Source organism: Balaenoptera ricei, chromosome 14, assembly GCF_028023285.1.
Source record: "Balaenoptera ricei isolate mBalRic1 chromosome 14, mBalRic1.hap2, whole genome shotgun sequence".
Classification (NCBI taxonomy): Eukaryota; Metazoa; Chordata; class Mammalia; order Artiodactyla; family Balaenopteridae; genus Balaenoptera; species Balaenoptera ricei.
In genome coordinates this window covers 5,763,633-5,787,099 of record NC_082652.1, presented here as the reverse complement: position 1 = coordinate 5,787,099, position 23,467 = coordinate 5,763,633, and the positions used below count along the sequence as shown (strand labels likewise).

At 49.5% G+C, this 23,467-nt stretch overlaps 1 protein-coding gene across 4 annotated transcripts in view; it reads right to left on the bottom strand.

Annotated features, from left to right (window-relative positions):
• The window catches only part of SCARB1 (scavenger receptor class B member 1), an 89,589-nt gene that overhangs the window by 23,614 nt on the left and 42,508 nt on the right, over positions 1-23,467 (bottom strand). For all 4 annotated transcript variants that reach the window (XM_059894170.1, XM_059894169.1, XM_059894168.1 and 1 more), the window contains exons 2-6: positions 12,321-12,478; positions 9,656-9,797; positions 6,040-6,243; positions 3,589-3,684; positions 1,571-1,686 (exon numbers count right to left, since the gene is read on the bottom strand). In XM_059894170.1, coding sequence (XP_059750153.1) covers positions 1,571-1,686; positions 3,589-3,684; positions 6,040-6,243; positions 9,656-9,797; positions 12,321-12,442 — 680 coding nt within the window. In that variant the 5' untranslated portion in view covers positions 12,443-12,478. The remainder of the gene's footprint in view (positions 1-1,570; positions 1,687-3,588; positions 3,685-6,039; positions 6,244-9,655; positions 9,798-12,320; positions 12,479-23,467) is intronic.

The window sequence follows — 23,467 nt, the reverse complement described above, 5'->3', positions numbered from 1 at the left end:
GGGCCTTTGTATCTGCTGCTCCTGGTGCCTGGAATGTTCCTCTCATCCCCACGTCAGACCTCAGTTCCTCACTCAGGTCGCGGTTCGGCTGTCAGCTCCGTAGGCAGCAGCCACGTGACCGACACCCTATTCCCTCTCCTTTCGCTCACCCTGCCGTATTTCTCAAAGGCACTTCTAACCTCGAACATGGGCTGTGGATCAGAACCACTCCGCCCGTGCTGTCCACGGGGGCCGCTCAGCACACGTGGCCTTAGAGCCCTTGAAACAGGGCCAGTCCAAGTTAGGATGCAGCTCTGCGTGTCAAATGCACTCCACATTTCTGCGACTTGATACCCCCAAACAATGGAAAACCGCTCTTCAATATTTTACATTTGTTTACACATTGTGAAATGATACCATTCTGGATCTCCTGGGTCCAACAAAACATCATTACAATTAATTTCACCTATTTCTCGCTACTTCTCTTTAATGCGGCCACTAGAAAGTTTTAAACTGCAGATGGGACTTGAATTATATTTTTATTGGAGAGTGCTGGCCTAGACAATAGTATCACGTCAATGCTAAATTTCCTCATATTGGTGACATGATGTGGTTATGTAAGAAAATGTCGTTTTTAGAAAACACCCACTGAAGTATTTAGGCGTCCAATGTACTCTCAAAGGGTCCAGGAAAAATATACAGAAGGAGAGAGAGAGAAAGAGAGAAGTGTGGGATGAGGATAAAGCAGAAGGGGCCAAAGAGAAACAACTGGGAAATTGGGGAAGGCCATGCGGAGAAAGTTGCACATTCTCGCAACTTTCCTCTAGGTTGAAATTCCTAACTTTAAGAAGTGAACACACGCAGAGCAAAAGCACCTCCGCTCTCTGACACTCCCCTGGGGTGCGTGGGCCTGAGTCCCCCGCCAGGACATGACTCCCAGGGAACAGAGACGGGGCCCATCTTGTCTCTGCAGGGACCCCAGTGTCTCGCACAGACAGGGCTCCATCAAGCTTTGCTGGGGAGGCAGGTGGGTCGGAGCTCACATCAGTGAGATCCCAAGCAAAGCGTTTTCCCAGAGTGGCCTGAACAGAGAAGCCGAGGACAGGGCAGCACCCAGAGAAGAGCTCTAGGAGCCACTGTCTCTTCTCACCCCTCGGCCGGGGCCACTGCAATTGTTCAGCCGCAAGCTGACCTCCGAGGCTGCTACTCTGGAGACGGAAGGGGCTGCAGGAAAGGCACCCAGATGTCACAGCATCCGACGGGAAATTAGGGCAGCCAGGCAAACAGCACAGGGAGCCCATCGCTTGCCTTATTGCACGGTCCCCTGCAATCCTGCCCATTTCCTGCCCACCACGACCGAGCTCCAACAACCGCCAGCAGCCTCTCTCTGGGCCTTGCAAAAGCACCAGCAATTGGCGTTTGGCTCTTCATGGTGCAACCAAAGAGAACTCAAGATGGCGCCAAGGGCCGGTGGACACACAGAGAGCCAAGCGCTTTGCAAGTTCACGCCAAAAGCCACTTGATTCGGCTCTGAGCAGCCACAAAGCAGATTTCCCAGGAGGCCCGGAATGTCCCAGGTCAGGGTAATTACCGGCAGGCCTCGGGGCTGTAGAATTCCAGCGAGGATTCAGGAGTCATAAATGGTGCCCACATCTGCCCGGAAGTCCCATTAATCATGTTGCACTGATCGGAATGCCAGAAGTTGACCTGTGGGGACGCAAGGCCTCTTAAAGAAATGCTCTTGGGCATTTCCTGCCTGACTTGGAGCTGTGACTTCACGGGCCATGTGCCCTGGGGGATGTCACCACCCAATTGACAGCAGCCTGTCCCCTCGGAGAGACAGCCTGGTGCAAGGTGAGCAGGCTGTGTAGACAGATAGCCAGAGACACTGTCGACTGCAGCTCCCCACTCCCTAACCATGGATCCCTCAATGTGCAACTCTGTTGGGGACTCAGTTACTTCATCTGTAAAATGGACCTGTCACTCACATCTCCAAGGACCACAGTGAGCAGGGGACACTGACCTCCTCACCTCTCAGAGGGAAGGACACTTCCTGAAAACAGATCAAGTTAGAAGGTAGCCCAGTAAATAAAACATTTAAAATAATAATGGTGGCTACCAGATCTCAAAACAGTAGTTGCCTCTGGGGAGTGAGACCTGGACAGAAAAAAGAACAGACTTCTCACATTCTACCCCTCTGTCCTAGGAGAAGGTTTTTAAGCATGAGTACATTTATATATATATATATGTGTGTATATATATATATATATATATATATATATATATATATATTTTTTTTTTTTTTTTTTTTGGCCGCATGTGGGATCTTAGTTCCCCAACCAGGGATCGAACCCAGGCCCCCTGCAGTGGAAGCACAGAGTCCTAACCACCGGCCCTCCAGGGAAGTCCCTGTACATTTTTATATTGAAAAAGCAAGCCAAAGAGAATTTCAGTAGCTCCCATTCGGAATGGTTATTATTGGTTGCAAATGGTAACCCTGCCACTCTGGGCACTGATGGGGAATAACCTGTCCTCCCCCCTCAGGTCTTTGCCACCATCACGCAGATGAGCGTTTGGAAGGTGTGAACACCACCACCGCACAATCATTCTCGTGCATGATAACAAAAGGCCACCAGGTAAAAAAAGCAAGTTGCAAAACAATGCACATAGGATGATTTCATTCTGCTCCAAGAGGGAAAAAAAAAAAAAAAAAAAACGCACATGCAAATCGATACAAATAGACAGGAAGAATATACCCAACGCTGATAACTCTGGGTTTCCTCTGTGACTCAGGTGGGAGTGGGGCTGGGTGTGTGAAGTCGTACAAAGTGCAATTTATATCTATTATTTTATTTTTTCAGGCGAATGTCTTCCTGTGTTTCTAGCATAATTTTTTTTTCTACTCAATAATCTTTTACTGCAATGGATGGTTATATCATCAGTGTAATATTTTTGAAGCATTCTTGTAAGTGAAGCATCAAAGAAACAGTTCTGTTCCTAGCATACACGTAAATAATCAGTGTCTATGCCCCACACACACACCCGGAACAAAGAGCTAGGTTTTGGGTGGGGGGAGGTCCGTTTTTGTTTTTGTTTTTAGCCGCTCCTTGCGGCATGCGGAACTTCCCCGACCAGGGATTGAACCCGCGCCCCCTGCGGTGGAAGCCCGGAGTCTTAACCACTGGACCGCCAGGGAAGTCCTAGCTGAGCCTTAAACACAGGTAAAATCCCCAACTCTGAGAGCACCTCCCCTGCGGATGCAACCCCCTCCTGTTTTTGTTTTGTTTTCTTTTCTTAATTGGAGCCTAGTTGATTAACAATGTTGTGTTAGTTTCAGGTGTACAGCAAAGTGATTCCGTTATGCATATACGTGTATCTATTCTTTTTCAAACTCCTTTCCCATTTAGGTTATTACAGAATACTGAGCAGCGTTTCCTGTGCTATACAGTAGGTCCCTGTTGGTTATCTATTTTATATATAGCAGTGTGGACATGTCAATCCCAAGCCCCTGTTTTAAGAGGAAGAAGGTGCACGGGGTGGCCGGCCCTGGCAGCCCCTGCCATCCCTACCCGGCCCCTGTACAGGACGGCCGGCGCCTCTCGCCCTCACCTTGCTGACCCCGTTCCACTTGTCCACGAGATGGATCCTGCTGAAGTTTTTGACCCCCGTGAACACGGTGAAGAGCCCGGAATCGGAGTTGTTGAGCTGCAGACAACGGCAGAGAATGACACCTTTAAGCCCCAGGATGGAGGCAAAGGACCCGGGGACCAGTACACAAGCCAGCCCGCTTAGTTACAGGCTGCTCCCTCCTCACCCGGAGGGCAGGGGCCTCGTTATGCTGTTCACCGTTGCATCCCCAGCACCTGGGGGTCAAGAGGAGGAGGACTTGGGGGCTTTCTAGCAGGGACCCTCCCCTGATGACAGCATCCGTCCTAGAAAGAGTCCCACCTTCCCTCCCAGACTCTAGGAGAGTCTGGTTCTCCTCCTAGGTGAATGGTAGGGTCACCCCATTACTCCCCCCAAATGAAAATAAAGCATGGCCACGTGACCTCTTTGATCAGTGAAAACGATCAATGAGGAGAGAAGTGGTTTGTCACTTCCAGGTGGGAGCTTTAAGATCCAGTGCATGCAAATTTCTGTCGCTGCTACAGAAACCAGGGAAGTGTGTGTCCAGCTGGAGCCTCCCTCAGCCTGGGTCCCTGAGTGACAACGAAGAGCAGAGGCCCCCTGGCCACCCGCACTGGACACAGCATACGGGCAAGAGATAAACTTTTGTTGTTTTAAGCCACTGAGATTTGGGGGCTGCTAAACCTGGCGTATCCTGAAGCATACAGGCACACAGGACATGATGTTTATCAAGTACTTTCTAGACAGGAAGCACAGGCTTTGGCACTCTGAGGGTATTTCTTAGAAAAAGATTTCTAATTCAGAGCAAAAACATGCAAAGCGTACAAAGAAATGAGTGACTGCTGGGTAAAATCTAGAAAGCACCCTTTTACCTCCGAGGATGCCATACAATGTAAGGTGTAGCACCCATTAGGAACTCAATAGGGGTTGTTTAGTGGCCAAATAGCTACATCGATTACTGACTGGTTAGGCCAACAGGGCCCAAGTTCAAAGGCTGCTCTGGCTTCCTAATATCTGTGTGTTCTGTCACCTGTCCATTCGGAGCTTCATGAGCCCAAACTTTAGCCAATATAAGGGGCAGTAACAGGAGCCACTATGAAGAGGTATTGAGAATATTAAAAGAGCTAATGTGTAAAAACTGCTGAGCACAGTGTCTGAGAAATAATAAGAACTCAAAATGCTTTATTATTATTGTTATTATTATTAATAAATGTTCACCCAAAAGGATACTAACACAATAATTATAATAGACAAAGTGTATCAGAGACTGCTAGTTACTACCCAAAGCCCATTCTCCCCTTTCTCCTTCATAACAAAACCCAAACCTCACTCAGGGCATCAACACACTAGCTAAAAGGTAACATTTTCCAGCTTGCCTTGCAGCTAAGTGTAGCCACATGACTAAGTTCTGGGCAATGGAAAGCAAGTGGAAATTGGTTTTCTCCCTCCTGAAGAGGGAAACAGCTGGGACATGCTGTTTTGTCCTCAACTCCCCTGACTGCCCCTAAAACCCCCACCACTTCATCCTTCCTGCTGCTGCCTAGAATGTGGATGTGATAGCTGGTGCTCTAGCAGCCATCTTGGGCCATGTGGTAATCTTGAGTATGGAAACCATACCCTCAGGAGGACAAAGCAGAGTAGTAGAAGAATTCTAGATTGCTGAAGAGTGTGAAACCACCACAGGAACACTGAACAGTCACTGCTGGACTGTTATTTTGGGATTCCCACTATACATACTCAAAAATAAGTTTTAACATGTTACTCAATTGGTAATAACTTTCATTTGTTTACAAGTTTACAGTTTGCTTTGACAAGAATCATGTCACTTACCTTAAACTTGCCAACTTACCCACACACCCAGAACCTGTCATCCTAGTCAAAAATGTACTGAGCAGCTATCATGTGCCCAGAACAGAATCACGATTTCTCCCTCCCACTGCCCCAACACCAGATCAGTGGAGCCCCAAAAGGAGGTTGAGGCTGGAGCAACTCAGAGGGCTGGTTACAATTTGTGGTTGAGGGAGCCAAGGTCAGGGATCTGACTCTACATCAGATCATGACTCAGGATCCCAACCACTGACCCTACTAGGTTACCAGGGATCAAGATTAAGAAAAAGCAGGCAACTCAGAGCGATGCTATAGTTGACATTTGTGACCCGCCTCCCCAGCAGCCATTCCCCTTTCTTTCAGCACCAGTCACATCATTTGAGCCTGGATCAAGCTGCACCTGAAACCACCCCTAGAGTTTTCAATTATATAAGCCAATGAATTCTCTATTTTGCTTAAGCCAGTTTGAGTTAGATTTTCTGTAATTTACAACCCACAGCTCCTGGGCCCCCAGCCAGCTCCAAAAGCGAGCTGGTAACCGGTTCCCAGGCTGTGTCAGTGGAGGACAAGACAGAGGTCCTGAACTTCCCACTGGGTTACACTTACCTCAGCAAATAACCCGAACTTGCCCTTGAAGGGGAACATGTTTGGGAAGTACTTATTGATGAGGTGGATGAGGGGGTCCTCATAGCCCCACATGATCTCGCTGACAGTGCGGTTCATGAAGGCACGTTCACCAAGGGTGCTGAACGCCAAGGTCATGATCAGCTTCAGGCTCATGGGCCCATTCTCCATCATCATTGCTGCACTCTGCAGAGCCAGGGGACACCACGGGTTAGAGGCCAGACACAGCTGGTCTGTCCTCCCTGAACTTCAAGCCAGGCTTCAAGGCACAGCCCATCTAGAGAAACGTTCAGGCCTAGAAGGGTCCCTGCAGTGGACATGCAGGGCATCTGGGTCATCCGGAACCATTCCCTGATCCTTCAGGAATAGGACCACCTGTGCTCTTGAGTTCAGGCCGAGTTAACTCCACCCCTAGCCCCACAGGCAGGCATGTGGCTTAGGCCTGGCCAATCAGAAACGTTCCTCTTGGGACTTCCCTGGTGGTCCAGTGGTTAAGAATCCGCCTTCCAATGCAGGGGACGCGGGTTCGATCCCTGGTTGGGGAACTAAGATCCCACATGCCGCAGGGCAACTAAGCCTATGCACTCTGAAGCCCACACACCACAACTAGAGAGAAGCCTGCGCGCTGCAACGAAAGATCCCACGTGCCGCAACCAAGACCCAGTGCAGCCAAATAAATAAATATTTTTAAAAAAAACAGTAAGAAAGAAACGTTCCTCTCTATGTGTATGTAGCCCAATCAGAGCCAACAAGCCACAAGGAGCCAGTCGGCTGGGACTGTGGGGTAGAGAGGGGAAGTGCCTGTGGCTGTGCTTGAACGTGGGGTGTGCAAGGCTGTAGCCACCCTGAGGGGCAGGTCGGCCAGAGCATGGAACCATCACAGATCCGGGCAACCTTGTTTGCACTCTGGATCAAGCCACATCTGAAACCAGACCAACTCCTGCCCTTTCAGTAACAAGAGCCCACATATGTCCTTTTTGCTTATGCCAATTTAGTATGGCATAAGCTTTTACTATGACCTTGTAACCAAAAGAATCTTCATGGGGACTCTACTCCACTTCCTTAGCAAACTCCCTCCCAAACTCCAAGACCCCAAGCACCTGTTCTACCCAATATTTGGGTGCTTAGAATTTAGGTGAATTTATTTTCTAATTTTTGCTTTCCTCTGGAGATACTGTCTTGGCACTTGGTTTATTTTTTAAAGGCACCTCATCCAAAAGCTAATCTCCACCTGTAGAAAAGGGAACAGAGCCAGCATTTCCTAAAACACAGAAGTCTGATTCCATGGGAACTCACAAGGGTCTCCTTAACATTATGATTTTTTAAAGGTAATAAATAGATGGCTTTTAAAAATCATAAAAGGATACAAAATAAAAGTCCCTCTCCAACCCCTGACCCTCCTCTTCCTATTCTTCTCCCCCAAGGCAACCCATTGCTCTGGGTTCTTGAGTATTCCTGCAGAGAGAATCTACACCAGAAGGCAGCAAACTATGGCCCGTGGGCCAAAGCCAGCCCACGGCCTGCTTTTGTACAGTCCGGGAGCTAAGAATGTTTTTTTACATTTTCAAATGGTTGAACGGAAAACAAAAGAAGACTACTCTGAAAAACATGAAAATTATATGAAACTCACATTTCCGTATCCATGAAACAGTTCCATTGGAATATAGCCACACCCACTCATTTATGTTTTTGTCTTGGGCTGCTTTTGTGTTATACTGGCAGAGTTGAACAGCTGCAACAGAGAACATCTAGACATCCAAGCCTAAAATATCTATCTGGCCTCTTACAGAAGAAGCCCACCCTGGTCTAGGCACGTAAAAGCGCTTGTGCGTAAGTGGGTGTGTGCGTGCAAGTATTTCTCCTTTAGAAATATTATAAGTAGGGGCCTCACGCATGTGTTCTGCCCCTTGCTTTTCCCCGGTTAGATAGAACTAAGAGACTGTTCCATGACGCCCCCTGCGGCCCTGCCTCCTTTTGCTGGCTGTATACTAGCCCACTGCCCGCCCGCAGTAGATTATCACAACATAACTCCACATAACACACCCTTAGGTTGTTTCTAGATGTTTGCTCTGAAAACGTTGCTGAAATAAATATCCTTGAGAACAAACATCTTTGCCCACATGTATTATTCTGTCAAGAGGACAAATTCCTACCTATAAAATTTCTGAGGTCAAAGGCACGTGCAATTTATATTGAAAATCACTACCTTCCAACAGCTCATACCAGTTCCGTGCCTAACGACAGTATCTGTTTCCACACACGCTCCTAAGTCCTGGGCGTTATCACACAGTCTTTGCCAACCAGCTCGGTGGGAGAAAATGACTTCACTGCCAAAACATGCGTATCTCTGAGGGGGGCAGCTGCAAGGCTTTGGGCTGCATTTTCTGAGCTTCTGTCCTGTCCACCCAACGGACTGACCGGGTGCCTTCACGTCTGATCCTGAGTCCAGACCGGGGCCAGGCCCAGAGCAAACGCCTGATGACGTTCAACTGGGTGGATAGAGGATTGAATGGAGGACTGAGTGCCACAGAGGGCAGACTCATAGCCCAAACTTCGTAGGTTCAAAACCTTAATCTGCTACTCACTAGCTGAGCGACCTTAGGTAAGTCACCTAACCTCTCTGTTCTTCAGTTCTCCTCCTCTACAAATGGAGAAAATAATGGTACCTAACGACCATGGGATCGCTGACAAGTAAACAAGGTAACATGTGTACAGCCTTAAACACAAGTTCTAACACGCAGGGTTAGCAAGATGCTCAGCCAGCAGGCCTGAGACTGCGCTCCCTAGAAAGGCCTCCTGGCCAGGCTGGCCTTTGGCTGGTGTCTGAGATGCTGGCTTTAGGAGGGCTCCCACCACCCCCTAACTAAGAGGGGCTCACTGCGCCTGGACTGTACCAATGTGGTTTACGCAGACCACCTGCTTTCCTGGAATCTGGGTCCGTGCCAGGCAGAGGGCACCAACGTGACCAGCCCCCAGTAAACACCCTGGATGCTGAGTCTCTAGTGGGCGCTCCTGGTGGAGGACACCCACCTGTGTTGTCACAAGTCATCGCTGAAAGAATGCAGCGTGTGCTGTGTGACTCCCCTGGGAGAGGGTTCTGGAAGCCTGCGTCTGGCCTCCACCCCACACGCCCCTTCCCTCTGCTGATTCTGTTCTGTCTCCTTCCACTCTACCAAGCCATAGCCAAGAGCAAGACCGCATCTGCTGGGCCCTGTGAGCCCTCCTAGTGAGTCAGCGAACCTGGGGGTGGCCTTGGGGACCCCGACACTCATGGCAGGCAGCAAATCCAGCTACTACCATGACTCTCACCTGCAGAGAACGGACGCCCTGCCCTTCACCTCCCCCTAAACACCACAGACGACGACACGGACCCCCATTCAGCACCCCCCCCCCCCCCGCCAGTACCTCCTTTTGGAGATTTTAGATTTGCAGAATTGAAAAGAGGAAGACCATGACTTTGGCCAATATCCCCAAACCAGAGCCCAGAATGCACCCAGGAAGCCCGCCGGGCTTAATGTCACCGCAGGAGCCACAGGCTGTGCCCTCAAGGGACTGACCGGTACAGGGGGCAGACAGAGAGACAGAAGGGGCGCCTCACCAAGACCAGGATGTTGGGCATGACGATACTGTCGCTCTCCAGGCCGCGGGACTTGTCAGGCTGGAACTGGAAGCTGCGGTACTCGAGGAAGGACACGGTGTCGTTGTCATTGAAGGTGATGTTGCTCTTGTGTCTGAACTCCCTGTAGGCGGGGAAGCCGGTGGGTCAGCTGCCTGGGAGCCAGGGGCCCTCGGATGTCTGCACCGAGCTTGGCCGCCTCCCCCCCCATCTGTCCTCCCGCCGCCTGCCCACTGCGGGACACGGCACCAAAGCCTCTGTAACCAAATCCCAACATGCCCCCTCCCCCTGGCCAAGCCACCGCTGTCCCTCATCAGTCTCTTCCCGGGCTGCCCTGCTCCTCCGGGGTAGGCGGGGAGGATGGTGGTTAGGAATATGCACTCTGAAGACAGAGGGTGGGGACTTGAATCCTGTCTCCACCATTTACTACCCCAGCCTCAGTTTTCCCACCTATAAAATGGGAGTAATGGGACTTCCCTGCCGGTCCAGTGGTTAAGACTCCGCACTTCCGTTGCAGGGGGCATGGGTTCAATCCCCGGTCGGGAACTAAGACCCCACATGCCGCAGGGCGAGGCCAAAAATAAAATAAAATAAAATGGGAGTAATAACAAAACCTACTTCATTAGGTCCCTACTTGTGAGGATTAAGTGAGTTAACGCACATCAAGCAATTAAAATGGTTGTCAGATGCATAGAAAACATTACAAATCAGCTGCAAGTTTCATTGCTGTTATGCTGTCATTATTCTCTCTTGTTCTGCAAGCTGTTCTCCACAGAGCATCCAGAAGAATCTTTGGAAAGGGGAAATCAGATCACGTCATCCTCTCGCCCACTACCCTCCTTTGCACACAGGATAAAATCAAGCTCCTACTGTGGCCTCCGGGGTCCTCACCATCTGACCCCATCCCGTTCTCGGGCCTCCTCTCTCCCACTATCCCCCTCACTCCTAACACGCCAGCATTTACGCTGCTTGGTTTTACCTTACTTGTCCACTTGTTTATTCCCTCCCCGCTCCCCATCGGAATGTCAGCTCTGTGAGGCAGGGGCTTTTGTCTGCCTTTAACAGTGAACTGGGGGACTTCCCTGGGGGTCCAGCAGCTAAGACTCTGCACCCCCAACGCAGGGGGCTTGGGTTCAATCCCTGGTCAGGGAACTAGATCCCACACGCATGCCACAACTAAGAGTTTGCATGCCGCAACTAAGGAGCCTGCCTGCCGCAACTAAGACCTAGCGCAGCCAAATAAATAAATAAATATTTAAAAAAACAAAACAAAAACAGTGAGCTGGCACAGTGCCTGGCACACAGGAGGCACTCAATAAACGCTTACGGAATGAAGGAATAAATAGGAACTTTGGCAAACCAGACTCAGCTCTGACATAGAAGCCTTTCACGGGTGAGCTAAGCCAGGATCACAGTTTCCTGAGGGCACAACGGGCAGAACAAGAAATCGGGCCTCATATTCCAACAGGCCTCCCTGCCTCTTAGAAAACTGCTCGGGCCAATCCAACGAGCCCAGTAGCCACTGGAGATCTGCACCCTCCCAAAGAAAACGATCAAACGAAGAGGCTGCGGCAGCAGTGGTCAGAATGGAACGGAGCAGGACCCCAACAAATCCCTTCCATGTCCCCCATTTTTTGTTTGCGGGAAATAGGCTTCATTCAGCTTCCTTGACCTCCCCTGAGTTCCGAAGGGTAGATTCAAACAGTTGCTCATCAGGGGAGGGAGGGGATGCAGAAACAAAGGAGGAGCAGTCAGGAGACAATAGTGCCGCCTTGGGGCAGGGTCCTGGTTCCCCCTCGAGGGATACACAGAACACTATCTTTCAGTTCTTCTGTAGGAACTAAGGCCCCCACCCAGGTGGAGGATGGTAACTTCAGGCCGAGCACAAGATTCCTGGGACACCATCTTGTTACCTCACCACCAACCAATCAGAAGAAAGTCTGCACACAGTGGGAGGTGATGAAGACTCTGACCCCATCCCCAAATGATTTCCCTTGAAAAACTTCCATGCTCAAGCAGAATCTTTGGAATTGGTTTTTGGACATGAGTCTGCCTTCTCACCAGGTTGCCGGCCTCCTGAATAAAGCAACCTTTCCTTTCCAACCAACACTTGCCTTTTTTTTTTTTTTTTTTTTTTTTTTACTTTTTGGCCGCACCTCACGGCATGTAGGATCTTAGTTCCCCGACCAGGGGAACTGTGCCCCCTTCAGTGGAAGCTCGGAGTCTTAGCCACTGGACCGCCAGGGAAGGCCCAACACTTGCCTTCTGAGCGGCGAGCAGCTGAACTCAGGTAACAATAATATGTTAACAGCTCATGTTTATTGAGCACTTACTACATGCCAGGCACTGTGCTGGGCTTTCCGCTAACCATCTTATCCAATCCTCATAACCACCCACAGTGCGTACTGTCATCCCCATTTTACAGAGGGGGAAACTGAGGCACAGGGAAGGAAAGGCCTATGCCCACAGTCAGAGAGCTGTTGAGTGGCAAAGCCAGGCAGTCGCTCTCCAAGTCTCAAGCGCTAGAGCACCAGATTGGGAGAAGCAGAGTGACCGTGAACAAGCCCCACTACTGCGAGGAGCCTGCTTCCTCATCTGTAAAATGGGGTGATGACCTGAGTCCCAGCCCAGCCCCCTTCATCCTCACCTGTACACGTAGGGTCCGCGCTCCCGCACCTGCGGCCTCTGGCCTTGGAGGATGTCCCTGGGGTTGATGACATCGAAAAAGTAGACAGAGAGGTAGAAGGGGACGGGGATCTCCTTCCACATGTTGAAGGACAGGCTGCTGGGGTCGATGCGCACATTCTGTGGGGGATGAGACAAACAGGTCAGTTAGGAGGAGGGCCAGGGCGCCCGCCCACCTACCCACCCTACCACGCGGCTCCAAAACAGCTGCCCGGTGCCAGCCTGTGCTGCAGACTCCACAGGCACATCAGGGAAGGGGCTCCCCGGAGGGGGGTGCTCTGGGGGCAGGAGGAGGTGGGAATGCTGCTCTGGAGTTGACATAATTAATGTTAATAGGTAATATTATTTTTATGTGGTATTTTTTTTTTTATAAATTTATTTTATTTTTTATTTATTTTATTTTTGGCTGCGTTGGGTCTTTGTTGCTGCGCGCAGGCTTTCTCTAGTTGCGGCGAGCGGGGGCTACTGTTGGTTGCGGTGCGCAGGCTTCTCATTGCGGTGGCTTCTCTTGTTGCCGAGCACAGGTTCTAGGCACGTGAGCTTCAGTAGCTGTGGCACATGGGCATAGTTGCTCCGCGGCTTGTGGGATCTTCCTAGACCAGAGATCAAACCCGTATCCCCTGCATTGGCAGGCGGATTCTTAACCACTGCACCACCAGGGAAGCCCCTATGTGTTATTTTAAAAATGTGTTTTCATAACGGCAGCCTGATTGGGGGACCAGGAGGTGGCCGCTGCTTGACCACAGCACTTGGCACCCGGTGGAAAGTGGGCTCTGTGTGCCAAATGCGTCATTCATTCATTCACTCATTCATTCAACACACATTTTTTTAAAACTTTAGTATAATTGATTTACAATGTTCAGGTGTACAGCAAAATATTCAATTTTACATATATATATATTCTTTTTCAGATTCTTTTCTATTATAGGTTATTATAAGATATTGAATATAGTTCCTCGTGCTATACAGTAGGTCCTTCTTGTTTACCTACTTTATATATAGTAGTGTGTATCTGTTAATCCCAAATTCCTAATTTAGCCCTCCCCACCCCATTTCCCCCTTTGGTGACCATAAGTTTGTTTTCTATGTCTGTCAACACACATTTATTGAGCACCTACTACATGTCAGGCCCTCTTCTAAGAGCTGGGGATAGGAGAGCGAACAAGACAGACCCAGATCTCCAATGTCGTGGGGCTCTTATTCCAGTAGGGGAAAGGTCTTCAATAATTAGGATAAAGTGCATGCTATGTGACAGGGCGTAGTGAAAACACAGCAGGGACAGGGAAGAAGACTGCAATTTTAAACAGAGGAGTCAGGCAGGTGAAATGTAAGGAAAAACAAAAGACCAAAACTAAACCAAAATTAAAAACTAAGGGCACTGAGGGGAACACGTGTATTTGGTGGTGGTGGGTAATTCCATGTAGAAGCCACAGCCCGTGCAAAGGCCCTGAGGCAGAGAGGAGTTGAGACAGAGCATTCAGGAACAGCAAGGAGGCCAGCATGGCCAGAGCAGAGCCTATGAGGGGGAGAGCAGAAGGAGATGAGAACAGAAGCAGTTTTCCACGAAAAGCCAGCAAGGCAGAAATTTATATAAACTATAAATCTCCAGATGTATAAAGCTTGGCCAAAACTTGATTTCCTTAAACGGCAGAAGATAACAGGTCTGAAGCTCACTCGGCGAGTCTGTCTGTCAGATACACTGGCCTCTAATCCCTGCTTCGCTCCTCAGCTCTGAGCTCCCTGTCCCAGTGACACAGGAGGTCCCCCAAGTGCCACCCAACCCCGACGCCGCCCAGCCTGACCCAGCCCATCAGATAGACGCTCGATATTGCAAAGCTAGATGTCTGGGCAGCTTGCGTCACCCTCACCCTTTCTTTGAATGTGGTTTTCCAGGACAAGGACAGCCACCCCCACTGTCCCCAAACAGACTGTCCCAGAACCAATGGGCAGCAGCCCCAGAGGAGGCAGAAGGCTGGAGCTGGAGGTCAGGCTCGGCCCCATGTCCCCAACTGGCAGGCTCTGGGAAGGAGCAGATTTGGAGGGAGTCTGACCCGAGGGCCCTTCGGGCAAGTTAGTTGGCCCTGAACCTCAGTTTTCCCATCGTACAATGGGGCCAGTGACTCTGTAGCCTCAGCTGTGCCTCATTTAACCTACGTGGCATTTAAATGAAGAAAAGTTGAACTCATTGCCAAGAACAAAAAACTGGGAGATTTAACATTAAATCTGGACTTCAGGGTTCTCTTGAAAATATCAGGAGATCAGAGACTTGCCTTCAGGTGTAACAATCCTTTATTGATAAACACGTCTTCCTACCAGCTACGGGAGTCACAAGGATCATTTTTATAACCCGAGCATCCAGTACCTGCAAATAAAGGTGACTAGTAAACATGGTTCGTACAAAGCAACAAAAAAGGGTATTTCCCTGCTGGAGAGGGTGTGGAGAAAAGAGAACCCTCCTACACTGTTGGTGGGAATGTAAATTGGTGCAGCCACTATGGAGAACAGTATGGAGGTTCCTCAAAAAACTAAAAATAGATTACCATATGATCCAGCAATCCTACCCTTGGGCATGTATCCGGAGAAAACTCTAATTCGAAAAGATACATGCACCCCAATGTTCACAGCAGCACTATTTACAATAGCCAGGTCATGGAAGCAACCTAAATGTCCATCAACAGATGAATGGATAAAGAAGATGTGGTACACATATACAGTGGAATATTACTCAGCCATAAAAACGAATGAAATCATGCCATTTGCAGCAACATGGATGGACCTAGAGATGATCATACTAAGTGAAGTAAGTCAGACAGAGAAAGACAAATATACATATCACTTGTATGTGGAATCTAAAAAAAAATGATACAAATGAACTTATTTACAAAACAGAAACAGACTCACAGACACAGAAAACAAATTTACGGTTACCAAAGGGAAATTAGGAGGTTGGGATTAACATATAGACATTACTATATATAAATCACTTAGTTGTACACCTGAAACTAACACAACAGTGTAAATCAACTATACTCCAATATAAAACTAAAAAAAAAAAAAAAAAATCGAGCATTTCCCAAGCGGGCCTGTGTGTCAGGTGCTTGTTCTAGACTCTTCGCTGCATTGTCACTTCCCTGACTAGCACCACGATCCTTCGAGGCAGCCACTATTATTATTATTATTATCATTATTATTACTGTTATTATTATTGGTTTCCTTTGTCAGTTTTAATGAAGACGTAAGTGAGGGAGTTCGGTGCAGGGTGCAGGAGGAGCCTGGGTTCACTGTGACAGGTGACAGCTGACCTCTTCAGTGCGAGGGAAAAGGCCACAAGACCCTGGTGGGGGCCGGCCCTGAGCGCTCCTCTCCCGAGTTTAAGGCAGGGAGGGGGAAGCCAGCATCCGGGCCTCCCAGCCCCCAGCTCTAGAGCTGCAGAGCCCAATGAGGGCACATCCCGGGCCGGCCAGGAGAAGGGGAGGAGGAACGGAGTGGCAGTCCCCGTGTACAGCTGTAGGGAGGGCCCGTCCCCGGCTCAGTCGTGACACATACAACCAAGAGGGCAATTCGGGTGAGCATGGAGGTGGGGGGAGACATGGTGAACGGAAGGGGTCACCCCCCAAAAAACAAAGGCAGCAGCTGCAACTTCTCTCCGGGCCCCTGAGGTCCCCGGGGCTTGGGTTTTTCCAGCTCCTCCCATGTTTTGTGAGCTGCCAGAAATCCAGATGTTTCTATGGCATCTCCCAATTGTTTCAATGGCAGCAACTTGTTTTTCAAAATCAAACACACCCGGGAGGCAGATCGCACATCTTCAGGCCACGGCTGGACCGCCGGGATGCTCCTTTGCACCATCTCCCGGAGGGGGTGACCTCTCCGTGTTAGGGCGGGGGCGGGACTGGGGCCCGCGAGGCTGGGTAGCTCTCCCCCTCCCCACTGGCCCACAGCAGGTCCCACCCCAGAGGCCATTCCCCCGCTCCCTCCCACCAGCCACAGGCTTGGAGAGTGGAATTCAAACGTCAGCCTGGAGGCTGCTGGGGGGGTTGCAGGCGGGGGGCGGGGGCGGGGGGCGGTTGTCAGTCATGCAGGATGGAAATCCTCAAATTTTAACCCAAAGCAACCAAGATAGGCCCACAGGGAGGAGCGACAGAGGGGCGGTGCCATCATGCCCTCTCTCCATCCCCCATCCACAGAACAGATACACACGGGGCTAGTAGGTAGGGGGCCCGCCCGTCCTGGCTTCAGTCAGCGCACTCGGCCGGGAGAAAACGCGACATCAATCCAGTTTCCTACTTTTTACGTGTTTGGGATAAAATGTAACAGGGAAGAGCGAAATCTGACTACCTGTTGGATCTGTTTCTTTTACTTTAACCTTTGCTTCCTGTTGCTTTTGTTCACTAAAAGGATATTGTCTATACATAATGACCTGCCTCGGGGAATCCTGCCCCTCTGCCTGAATGTTAAACCAAAGTGCCTTTGTTCAGGGACGCATCCTGACCCTGTCCACCTGGGGACGGCTGCAAGAAAGAAGAAAGGAACACGTCCCCTCCCCGAGGCTGGCCATTCCAGGGGATATTCGCAAAACTTATGGCCTTTTTACTTTACTTCCTCATCTCCTCCCCCTCTCTGTGCTATAAAAGAAACTGGCATCCAAACCCCGATAAGATGGTTACTTTGAGACATTAGTCAGCTGTCTTCTCCGTCTGCTGGCTTTACGAATGAATGAATATACGAATGAATGAATAGTCGTATAGACAATGGACCTGACAACACGGGGAGGGGGAAGGGTAAGCTGGGATGAAGTGAGAGAGTGGCATGGACATATATACACTACCAAATGTAAAACAGATATCTAGTGGGAAGCAGCCGCATAGCACAGGGAGATCAGCTCGGTGCTTTGTGACCACCTAGAGGGGTGGGATAGGGAGGGTGGGAGGGAGACGCAAGAGGTAGGGGATATGGGGATATACGTATACATATAGCTGATTCACCTTGTTATACAGCAGAATCTAACACAACATTTAAAGCAATTATACTCCAATAAAAATGTTTAAAAAAAAAAATTCGTATTCCCTGCCTCAACACCTCGTCTCCGATTTATTGGTCTGTCATGTGGCGAGCAGAGCAAGCTTGGACTCGGTAGGAAAAACATATAACGTGAGATCTACCCTCTTAGCAAATATTTAAATATACAATGCAGTATTGCTAACTCTTATTCATCATGCATAACTACTGTTACTACTACTATTACTACTAATAATAATAATAACAAACATAAATAAAGAGGTTGGGAGGAAACTTTCGGAGGTGATGGACATCTTAACAGCACAGATCGTGGTGATGGTTTCACAGGTGTATACTTCTCTCCAAACTCATCGAGTTGCATAATTATATACATATAGCTTTTTAAAATGTCAATCATACCTCAATAAAGTGGTTTAAAATTTTAAAAAAGTTTCCAGTTCCTGCTTCCCTCCCCCAGCCCTGTTTCTTGGCAAAGGTACCTGGACCCAGAGAAGGCTTTTTGGGAATTCCGGAATCCCTCTGTGCTTTCCTAATCTCCTGGCCTGCCCACCCGGTTCAAGGATAAATCAGCACCAAACTGATGAGTCACCAGATGAAGCCATGTGTCTCTCCCTCCAACAGAAGGGGTTTTGGGGCTCTGGGGTCCCACCCGTGTTCATTGGGCAATCTCCTGTGACCCAGCTCTGCCTTCTGGGATAAGTCACTGATCCTCTCTGCACCTCAGTTTCCTCATCCATAAAATGGGTATAATGATAGCGTCCAAAATAAGTGGGTGTGTAGAGGTAAAGTGCTTAGAACAGGGTCCAGTAGAGCCTGGGGACCCAGAAGGTCAGCCATGCAGTTACCTGGCACGAAGTGACCAGCCCTTCCTCCTCCCCCTGTCACTGCCCCACCTCCAGTGGGGGTTGGACTTTGCACTGCCTGCGATCCACAGGATAACTTTGATCCACAGGACCAGAGGCATCAGAACCAGGCAGCTGATTAGATAACAGTGCACAGGCCAAGTTCAGGGCCTTTTGACTAACATCTGATTCTATCCCTGCCCCCTCCACTAAGGTCAAAGATCACAGCCCGAAAACAAAGACTGAGAGAGAAGGCCAAGGTGATCCCTCGTTGGACGCCACTCCCTTTTATCCAACCAGATTCTCCAGGCTCATTCTGGACAGTCAGGAGGGCTGCCTGGAAGAGAGGGCATGTGAGCTGGGGATTGAACAAAGGAGTTGGGCTTTGCCAGGAAAAGAAGATGGGGAGGGCGGTCCTGGCAGGGGCCAAGCCTCTGCAAAGGCTAGGAAGCCTTTAAGAGCATGACTTACCTAAATGTCCATCGATCACAAATATGTTTTTAAAACAAACATCCACAATGGATAAACCAACTGCTGTGCAACCACACAATAGAATAAATGCTCGGTAACAGAAAGGAACCAACTGCTGATAAACGCCACATGGATGAACCTCAAAAGCCTATGTTAGGGACTTCCCTGGCAGTCCAGTGGTTAAGACTCTGAGCTGCCAAGGCAGGGGGCACGGGTTCGATCCCTGGCTGGGGAACTAAGATCTCGCATGCCGCACGGCGAGGCCAAAAAAAAAAAAAAAAAAAATTAGACAAAAAAGCCTATGTTAAACTGAAAAAGCCAGATACAAAAAACTACATACTATATGATTTCACTTATGTGACATTGTGGAAAAGGGAAAACTCTAGGGACGGAAACCAGGTCAGTGGTTGCCAGGGGCTCGGGGGAGGGAGGAAGCTGACTGCAAAAGGAAATCAGGAAGCTATTTGGGGTGATGAAAATGTCCCATCCCTTGATTTTGGTTGCCAAACAGGTGAGATGTATACATTTGATAAAGCTCATCAAACTACACTTAAAAAGGATGAATGTTATGGATGAACCTTGAAAACACGACACTAAGATTTTCTGACAGTTTTATTGAGATCTGATTCAGGTACCACACAATTTATCCATTTAAAGCGTACGACTCAACGGTTTCTAGTCTATTCTCAGAGTTGCGCAGCCATCACCACCATCTAATTTCAGAACATTTTCATCACCTAAAACAAAACCGCATTAGCACTCAATTCTCTGCCCCAGCCCCTGGCAACCACCAATGTACTTTCTGTCTCTATGGATTTGCCTTTTCTCAGATAAAGAGAATCATACAAGTCTTCAAATGTGTCCATAATTCTCTATTTCTTAAAAACAAGCAGAGACACTAAAGGCCACATATGTCTTCTTTCACTTAGCAAAATGTTATCGAGGTCTTGATCATTCATCCTTTTTATGTGTAGTTTGTTGAGATTTATCCAATGTATATACCTCACCAGTGTGGCAACTAAAATCAAGAGATGGGACATTTTCGTCAAGGCTTTTTTAAAAGGGTGTATATGAGCACATCTATGTTCACAGCAGCATTATCCACAATAGCCAATAGGTGGAAGCAACCCAAGTGTCCATCGATGGATGAGTGGATAAATGCAACGTGGTGTATCCAACGTTATTCAGCCTTAAAAAAGAAGGAAATTCTGACACAGGTTATATACCATGGATGAACTTTGAAAACATTACGAAGTGAAATAAGCCAGTCGCAAAAGGACACACACTGTATGATTCCATGTATGTGAAGTGTCTAGAATAAGCAAGGGAGTTCCCTGGTGGCCTAGTGGTTAGGATTCCGGGTTTTCACTGCTGTGGCCCAGGTTCAATTGCTGGTCGGGGAACTGAAATCCTGCAAGCTGCGCAGCGCGGCCAAAAAAAACAAGAAGAATAGGCAAATCCATAGGGACAGAAGGCGGCCTGGTGGTTGCCAGGGGAGCATGCAGAGTGACCCCTTAACGGGTATAGGGTTTCCTTTTGGGGTGATGAAGATGTTCTGGAACTAGACAGTGCTAATGGCTGCACAACATTGTGAATGCACTAAATACCACTCAATTGTACGCTTTTTAACGGTTTAAATGGTGAGCTTTATGTTAAGTGAATCTTACCACAATTTAAAAAAGGAAAAAGATTAGCTGCAAATTAAAACGAGATATTTCCCAAAAGATGGACACAAATTAAGTCACCTGAGAAAACCAAGTGCGGGTAAAGGTGTGGGGAAACGGAGGTGCCCCAGAACGTGAGCACGGCACGCCCCCATGACCCTGCGGTCCCCTGCTCTGCACACTGGCTCTCAGACACTGCTGGCCCCGCCCAGGACCACGACCTACATGCCTGGGGCGACTGAAACAAGCTTCAGGAAAGAACACCCACCTTTCCAATATGATGCCACTTACACTCCCAACGGATTATTTGCTCCTCAGATATTCTCTCCCGGTCCATTCTGTTTTCACAGTGTTGGTCCCCACTGACCCCAGTCATCTCACATCCCCCTATCGGATCACAGCCCACAGCTGGACAACCCTGCCCTAGAGACAGTCCCACGTGCGTGCGAGAGGGCTGCAAAAGAATCGTCGAGGGACTTCCCCGGCAGTCCAGAGGTTAAGACTCCTAGCTTCTACTGCAGGAGGCACAGGTTCGATCCCCAGTCGGGGAACTAAGATCCTGCACGCCTCGCGGTGCAGCCAAAAAAAAAAAAAGAATCGTCGAATTTCGAAAAGGAACAGACAGTTCAGCAGATTCTCAGCCAGAGATAAATCGGGCTTCTGCACACAACTGTATCAGGCAAAACAAAAGGACCGGGTCTACCTGGATAAGACTCAGAGAAAGAAACTTGAGTGAAAAAAAAGGCAAGCTGCAGAAGGGTAACAGTCACTATTGGCTCTTCACATGAATTTTTCAAACACACAAGATAATGTGGAACATTTTATTTCTTGAAAATGATATTAACCTAAAAGCTGCCAGCTCAGCATTGGTCTATAAGTCCCTCCATCTGGTCTGGCCCCTGTGGCCTCTCCAGGTCCCACATCCTACCATGTCCCTGTCACTCACTCAGCCCGTCCATGCTGGCCTCCTTGCTGTCCCTTGTATATGCAGGCACACTCCTGCCCCAGGGCCTTTGCATGGGCTGTTCCCTCTGCCCTCAATGTTTTTCCTGAGGTAGCAGCATGGCCAAATCTCTCGCCCCTCCTAATCTTTCCTCACATGCCCCCTTCTCAGGAAGACCCACCCCATCCACCTCCAAATTCCTGAACACCCCCCAACCTGCTCTGGTTTTTCCGTAGTCCTTGTCACCTTCCGGCATAATTATAATTAATTGTGTCTATTGTTCTTCATCTGTCTGCCCCGCTAGATCATAAACCCACCAGGACTGGATCCTCAGCTGTACCTCCAGGGCCTGGAACAGTGCTTGGCACTTAGCAGGTGCTCAGCAATGTGAGCTCAGGAACAAATAGAATCAAAGTAGAAACGTCTAGGGAGCGGTGATCTGCCTTCTCCTTTGTGTATGTTTTTAAAAGCTCATACTTGAGGGAATTTGGGGAGGCGGGCGTGCTTCGTGGCTTGCAGGATCTTAGGTCCCTGACCAGGGATCGAACCCGGGCCCACAGCAGTGAAAGTGCCGAGTCCTAACCACTGGACCGCCAGGGAATTCCCGAGATAATTTTTTTTTTTTAAATACACAGAGAGCATGGCCCATTTGGGGCGCAAGCAGCTCAGTGGACGTGTGATGGAACAAATGAAAATTTCATGTTTCAATTAAATAAATCTTAAAAATTACAATTTTAATAAAAATGTGAGCTGCAACGTCACAGGCCAGGCCACAGCCTCAGGACTGGGGTACACGGATGATGAGACTCGGACCACTATCCCATCCAAGGGTGGGTCCACCTCCAACGGACCCCATCTCCTTTCCAGGCCAGGCAGTGAGGACCCTGCCCGGGGAAGGGGCAGAGCAGAAGTCCTGAGGCCCGGAGGATGCGGGGTGAGGGACACCAGACCAGCCTTCTGCTTCACAGAGAGGCCAGCGGAAGGCAGGGGAGAGGCCCAGGCCTCACGTGGCTGTCTCTCCAGGGACCTCAGGCCAGCCAGGCAGGCCTCCTGCACACGCATGGGATGAGCTTGGAGTAGAGAAGCAGGCAGAGGCTGAGAGGGGCCCCATGTCCCTCCAGGGACCTCTACGCTCACCCTCAGGAGCCAGCAGCCAGAGCACGGGACCTCAGCTCACAGAGGCCAGAAAAAGCATCTCCTGTCGGGTCCCGAGGGCCAGGAAGTCCGCGACCCCGGTTAAACCGCCCACCAGGAAGCCTCCTCTCGCCCACCTCCCGAGCAGTAAAGCATCTGCGTTAGGCCCCTTGGGCCGCTGGAACAAAGTCACACAGTGGGTGACTTAAATCATGTATCCTCTCCCAGTTCCGGAGGCCAGAAGTCCGAAATCAAGGTGTGGGCAGGGCCGTGCTCGTTCGGGAGGCTCCAGGGGAGGCACCTAGCATGCTCGTCCAGTTCCTGGTGGTCTCAGGCATTCCTAGGCTCGTAGCCACATCCCTCCAACCTCTTCCTCTGTCATCACATCCCCCCTCTGTGTGTCCTCTTCTTATAAGGACGTTCTTGTTGGACTTAGGGCCCACCTGACCCTTACCTTAATCACATCTGCAAAGACCCTATTTCCCAATAAGGTCACATTCGCAGGTAACAGGGGTTAGGACTTGGACATACCGTTTTTGGGGCGGGGGGGACCCTATTCAGCCCAACCCAGGGGCAAAAAGCCAGGGCAAAGCGAAGTGATCAGGGTGTCGCTTGAACCCACAAGTGGCCACTGCCCTCGCACAGCACTCTCCCTGCTCCCAGGATGGCCTTGACTGCCAAATCCAAAACCCCACTCTCCAGGTGCCACCTCCTCCACGAAGCCTTTGGGGAACTACCTACAATGAGCCTGCTCTGACCTAATTAGGACCCAGGTCATTCTGTGGACAGTCACCCACCTCGTGCTAGATGATATGTTCTGAATTTAAAGATGAACAAGACGGGGCCCCTGAGAAGCTGGTGGGAGGGTCGGTGGAGCTGGAGAATCCTATCCACCATCTGTAAAGCACTGCTCAGGTAGCAAAACACTTCCACCTACCTTACCTCATTAAATTCTCAAAGGCCCATTGAACAGACACAGACACTGAAGATCGAGGGCCAAATATCACCCCGATGCCACAGGTGCAGGAAGAGACCAAGC